The sequence below is a fragment of the Muntiacus reevesi genome, chromosome 1 (genome assembly GCF_963930625.1).
Source record: "Muntiacus reevesi chromosome 1, mMunRee1.1, whole genome shotgun sequence".
NCBI lineage: Eukaryota > Metazoa > Chordata > Mammalia > Artiodactyla > Cervidae > Muntiacus > Muntiacus reevesi.
In genome coordinates, this window is record NC_089249.1 from 62,721,046 (window position 1) to 62,726,989 (window position 5,944).

The following is a 5,944-nucleotide window of genomic DNA, read 5'->3' on the forward strand; positions in this document are numbered from 1 at the left end:
GAGGTCACTTCCTGTTCTCTCCTCCACTCCCAGACCAGGTGGGTGACCCCTCCCCACTCCCAGAGACCCCAGGGGCTTCCAGAGGTGGCTCATCCCACCTTAGGGCTGGGGGAAGAGAGACACACCTCGTCCCTTTCTGAAGGAGAGTGAACCCTGCTCTGAGTTTGAGGAGACTCAGGGTCTTTGGGTCAAGACTCCGGAGCTGGTGGGGGGCAGGGGTGGCCCTCATTCCAGGATGCCGGCCTCCCAAGGCTGACTCCCAAGATCAGGACACCCAAGGACATTCACATGGGGGGCTGGAGGCCCACAGGGGAGGCCACGGGGGGCTTTGGCCCCTATTGACAGAGTTGGAATTGCCCTCAGAGGCACATCTTGATACCGAGACCCAGGACACTCTACTGCAATCTTACCCTCCCCAGGACAGGACAGGCTATGGGTCCAGAAACCTGGAGCAGCCTGACCCCACACGGAAGACCCTATGGACCACCCACTGGTCCCCGAGAAAAACCCAAGAAGATGGGAGTCTCTGGACTCCACTGCAGAGGTGGGTGCCCTGCCTTGGATCTGACCCTGTGAGTAGCTCTTACCAGCCCCAGGTCCGTGGTGAACTGTCCAGCCCTGGCCTCATGTCCACATGACAGGAGGGCAGTGGACAGAGCTCCAGGGAGATAAGAACCCAAGAGCTGTACCAGTGCAAGGTCCACTCTCTGCCCTGAGTCAGCGACAGTGTCAACCATGGGGTGTGACTTGGGGCAGGCTGGGCACGCTGAGGGAGCCAGCAGGCTGTCCAGGGCCGCGGAGGCACATGCTTGGAGGGCGCACCTGAAGGCAACCTCTCTCGGGTGGGCCCAGGGACGGGGCTGCAATGATGTGACCCCAGCCTGGCCCCCAGGGGCCACACCGAGTACCTGCAATGCCAGAAGGACCAGCACCTTGACCTCTTGGCTCCCCCAATCCCCAACCCTCTCTGGATGGCTGTGGGAAGCAGTGGGCATCTGGGCTCAGCCGGCGGGGCTGGCAGACGGCTGCTCACACCTGAGCTGCTCAGGCTGGTGGTGACCTTGGGCTGAGATCGGCAACCGTGGGGCCGAATGGGCCTGTGCTGTACAGAAGGCGGAGAACGGGCTCAGGTCCAGACCACGGCCACGAAGACCTGGGCTGGCGCCAGTCCTGACACAGGCGGTCAAGGTGGCCTCCCGGTAAGGTGGACAGCAGTTGGGCCTGGCAGGCGGCCAGGTGGGTGGAGCGCAGGGGGCTGGCACGGGGACAGCAGGTCAAAGGTCCCCGGGGGCAGGCACGGTCAGGAAGGCCCTCGGGCTGCAGGTGTGAGGGCAGGCCGAGAGGGGGCTGTGGTCCGCGGTGGGCAGGACGGAGCCTCACCCCAGGCGGGGGCTTCGAGTTCGGGGGCGCGGCCTGCCCAGGGGTCACGAGCACAGCCCAGGGCACCGGAAGCCGACTCCCGAATCCCGCGGCTCCTCGCAGCCCAGTCGCTGCATTCTCTGCGGGACCGCCGGCGCCGGACCGGTCTCGCCGGTGACCTTCCCAGCACGGCCTGGGGCGGGGCTCTGACCGCGCCCCGCCCGGGCGTCGCCATTGGCTAGGCCCCGTGCCCTTCGCAAACGCGGGCTCCCATTGGCTCCCGCGGCCCCGCCCCGAGCGCGGGAGCGGGCGCCCGTGTGCGCGCGTAGGGGTGACGTGTGCCGCCGCGCCCCGCCGCGCCGTGCGCCTCCGCGGCCTCGCTCCCGCTAGCTAGTCCCAGCCGGCTCGCCGCGCCCTGGGCTCGCCCCGCCCACCCCGGAAGGCGCGCCGCTGTCCTCGCGCCACCGCCCGGGCGGAGGGGGCGGGGCCCGGCTTGGCCCGCCCCCGCGGAGGGATACGTGCGACCGTGGCCCAAAACCCCGGGGCGCGGCGGCCGGCGCGTGTGAGCGGCTCGGCTTGAGGCGCGTCTGCGGGGAACACGCGGGGCTTTGCCGGGCACTGCGCCGCGCGGGCGGCCTCGCCCGAGCTCGGAGGCCGGCTCGCCCTCCCGCTCTCCGCGTCGGGGCTCCGCGCGGTCCCGGGAGGCCGCCCTCCCGCGTCCGCCGCCGCGCGGAGAGCCGGGCCGGGCGAGAGGCGGCGCGGAGGCCCGGAGCCGGGTCCCGCGCCCGGCCGCCGCCCGCGATGCTGCTGTCCAAGTTCGGCTCTCTGGCACACCTGTGCGGGCCGGGCGGCGTGGACCACCTCCCGGTGAAGATCCTGCAGCCAGGTATGCGGCGGCGGGGGTCTGGAGCGCACTAGGGTCAGGGGGCCGGGGGCCTGGGGCGCACTAGGGTCGGGGGGCCGGGAGACCGGGGGCCGGGGTCCCCAGCTGCCCCAACCCTGCTTGTGGGCTCCCTACAGCCAAGGCGGAAAAGGAGAGCTTCGAGAAAGTGTATCAGGTGGGCGCCGTGCTGGGCAGCGGCGGCTTCGGCACGGTCTACGCTGGCAGCCGTATCGCTGACGGGCTCCCGGTGAGTCTGGCCGCCGGGCACCCGGGATTCTCGACCCGCGCGCGTCGTTGCGTCCTCGCGGGCCTGACCACTGGTCCCCTCTTCCCAGGTGGCCGTGAAGCACGTGGTGAAGGAGCGGGTGACCGAGTGGGGCAGCATCGTAAGCGCAGGCGGGGGCGCCGGGCGGAGAGGGGGCGCCGGGCAGAGCGGAGGGCACGGGAAGCAGGTGGAGCGCGCTGACCGCCGTGTCCCCTTAGGCCGGCGCGGTTGTGCCGCTGGAGGTGGTGCTGCTACGCAAGGTGGGCGCGGCCGGCGGCGCGCGTGGGGTCATCCGCCTGCTGGACTGGTTCGAGCGGCCCGACGGCTTCCTGCTGGTGCTGGAGCGGCCCGAGCCGGCGCAGGACCTGTTTGACTTCATCACGGAGCGCGGCGCCCTGGACGAGGCCTTGGCGCGCCGCTTCTTCGCGCAGGTGCTGGCCGCCGTGCGCCACTGCCACAGCTGCGGGGTCGTGCACCGCGACATCAAGGACGAGAACCTGCTGGTGGACCTGCGCTCGGGCGAGCTCAAGCTCATCGACTTCGGCTCGGGCGCGCTGCTCCGCGACACGGTCTACACCGACTTCGACGGTGAGTGCCCTCTCCTCGGAGAGGGCCGAGGGACTGGCAACTGTTGGGACCGCGCGCCGCGCCGGCTCGCTCGCGACCACGGCCAGAGTGGGCTCTCGGGCCGTTGTGTCCGGTGGGTGGGGGCGCGGGGTGGGCTCGGGACTCCCTTGGCCCGGCCGGGAGCCCGCCGCCGCCGCGAGCCTTGTCTCCGCGCGCGCGTGCGCGCGAAGCGTGGGGGCGCAGCGCAGAAATGCCCGCATTGCGGAGCCGGGGAAGCCGGGGCTCCCCGCCCCTCCCGTATCCTCACCTCACATCTGTTTGTTGTGAAACCCGAGCCGGCGCTCACGTGACCCGCCGCCCGCGCCGGGCCAGCTGGGGGGGGGGCGGGGCGCCCGGGAGGCCCCGCCCGCCGGGGTTTTTCCTGGGCAAGGAGGGGCAAGATGTCGCGGCGGCTCAGTCCTCTGGCTCCGCTGGGAGTGCAGGCGCTCCGGGTGTGTTGCGCGTGATTCCGGCCTTACCGGCCGCTGCCCCGGGGCGGGCGTGCTGAGCCCCGCGTGTCCTCCAGGCACCCGCGTGTACAGCCCCCCGGAGTGGATCCGTTACCACCGCTACCACGGGCGCTCGGCCACCGTGTGGTCCCTGGGTGTGCTGCTCTACGACATGGTGTGCGGGGACATTCCTTTTGAGCAGGACGAGGAGATTCTCCGGGGCCGCCTCTTCTTTCGAAGGAGGGTCTCCCCAGGTGTGTGAGGGGGCCGGGCCTGCCGCGGGGCGCAGCGGGGCGCGGCAGGCCTCCCGCTGATGCTCTTGTCCTCCTCAGAGTGCCAGCAGCTCATTCAGTGGTGTCTGTCCCTGCGGCCCTCCGAGCGGCCCTCGCTGGACCAGATCTCTGCCCACCCCTGGATGCTGGGGGCCGAGGGGGGCACCCCAGAGAGCTGTGACCTGCGGCTCTGTGCCCTCGACGCCGACGACGGGGCCAGCACCACCTCCAGCAGTGAGAGCTTGTGAGCAGGGCCTGTGCCTGGCCACGGGGCGGAGGGACCCCCTGCCCTGACCAGGTGGTTTACGAAAGCAGTGATCTCTGACCCCTGGTGACCTTTGCCTTTGGCACCAACCCGTTTCCTTTGCTTTGAGTGCCTTTTCGAACGCTGCTCTCATGGGACTTGGTTTTCTCAAGCTCTGTCTGTCCAAAGACACTCTGGACCAAGCCAGGTCCTGCCTGCCCTCCACCGGCGCTTGACCCGAGACCGTCCCTCTCCTGTGTCACTCCGGAGGGGGCCCTGACCCCCCCGGCGCCTCCGCGTCTGACATGTTGGACAAGGAGCACTCCTGAGTCCTGTGGCCTCATCTCACCTGGGCACAGGGTCCCTCGTGACCCCCCCCAACCAATGTCTCGGTGTTCGTCTGGGCACGGCTGTGCACAAGCAATGCAACGTTCAGGCCTTGCTGCCCGCCCACCCACCTGATGCGTGTGCGTGTGCAGACGTCTTATTTATGGTGTGACCCCAAGGAGGGCTATTTATTGTTTAATTTATTTGTCAAGGTTCCTCCCTCCCAGCAGCCCTACCTCCTTAAGGCCCGTGGGCGGAGGAGGGGGTGGCTGTGCGTGTGGACCCCAGCCCCCAGTCCTTCCTGTGTCTGTCAGAAGGTGGGCTGGTACAGCGGCTAATTTAAGGGGCATGGGTGACCCTGCCACCTCGAGGCCCTGCGCTGCGGGGTGGGTTTTAAATTATTGACATTGTACAGTCTGCTTGTTGGCTCTGGAGGTTGGGGGTGGGGGGACAGAGTCTCAAGCCTTTAATTTATTTCAGCAGCTGTGTGTTTGTGATCCCGGTGTGTGCAGGCACTGTGGATAGGGGCTTCTTTCAGTTTAAAAGTGAGATGTCTGGAAATCATATTTTTTATACAGGTATTTCAATTAAATTGTTTTGTATTAAACGGACGTCCTGTGTTTTCTGGGTTAGTCTGGAGTAAGAGGGGAGGAGGTTTGGGGAGAAGGTTTGGGGAGAAGGGGCCTCTGGTCTCTGTTTGACACTCTGCTTTTTTTCTGGGGAAGGCGGCAGTGTGAGGGGCTCAGGCGCTTCCCTCCCAGCGTTGGCCTCCCTGCCACCCCCTTCTCTGACCCGCTGCGCCCTAGGGAGTGGGTAACATGCTGTGCCTTCAGGGCCCGTGGGAGAGGAGCAGGGAGCTGGGTCTGGGTGGGTCTAGCGGGGGAGGTCATTGCCAACCTTAATCTGGAACCTTGTTTGGCAGTGGCCCCAAGAGGCTGAAGGATGGGTAAAAGTTTGCCAAGAGGCGGAGACTTGCAAGTGCAGAGAATGCAGGTGGGCGTGGTTGGGTCTTGGCCTGACAGGTGGTGGGCAGGAGCAGTTGGCCAAGTCCAGGTGGAAACACGTGCACCAGGGTGTGAGGCCAGGGGGGCTGTGGAGGGTCTGGCATTCCCTGCCCCGTGCCCCCTCCATGAGAGTCCTCTGCCAGGGCAGTGAGTGGGGCACCAGGGGCCAGTAAGGAAGCCGTCCAGACAGTCCAGTGGGGCCAGGCACTCGGCCCAGAGCACAGGCCTGTGTGTCCAGCTCACAGGCCTGCTGGAAGGCCCTGGGAACAGACCTGGGCCAGAACCGTTCTGGGCTCAAAGGTTAAAGCAGAGGCAAGAGATTGTAGGAAGTGAAGCTGGAAGACCCTTCTGCGGGGGCAGGGTTGGGGGGCTCCTGGCTGGGTCATTCAGGGATTCAGCGGCTCTTCGTGGCCTGCCTGGGTCCGGGGGTCTCCCCAGGGGCTGCTCCTGAGGCCTGGCATCCCGGGGGGCCACTCAGTGTGGGTGGGCACACTGGAGACTCTGCCCATGGCCCTGGTCTGGCCAGCCTGCCCAC

At 67.5% G+C, this 5,944-nt stretch overlaps 1 protein-coding gene across 1 annotated transcript; it reads left to right on the plus strand.

Moving 5' to 3' along the window:
• Nucleotides 1-1,783: 1,783 nt before the first annotated feature.
• On the plus strand, nucleotides 1,784-5,012 carry PIM3 (Pim-3 proto-oncogene, serine/threonine kinase). Its single transcript, XM_065945697.1, has 6 exons — nucleotides 1,784-2,245; nucleotides 2,380-2,489; nucleotides 2,578-2,628; nucleotides 2,726-3,095; nucleotides 3,640-3,816; nucleotides 3,895-5,012. The coding sequence occupies exons 1-6, from the start codon at nucleotides 2,161-2,163 to the stop codon at nucleotides 4,080-4,082; spliced, it is 981 nt and encodes a 326-aa protein (XP_065801769.1). The 5' UTR covers nucleotides 1,784-2,160; the 3' UTR covers nucleotides 4,083-5,012.
• Nucleotides 5,013-5,944: the final 932 nt, after the last annotated feature.

Coding starts and splice junctions, on each gene's coding strand:
- PIM3 (XM_065945697.1), top strand. CDS start 2,161: ATGCTGCTGTCCAAGTTCGGCTCTCTGGCACACCTGTGCGGGCCGGGC. Junction 2,490..2,577: donor GTATCGCTGACGGGCTCCCG/GTGAGTCTGGCC, acceptor CCCTCTTCCCAG/GTGGCCGTGAAGCACGTGGT. Junction 3,096..3,639: donor GGTCTACACCGACTTCGACG/GTGAGTGCCCTC, acceptor CGTGTCCTCCAG/GCACCCGCGTGTACAGCCCC.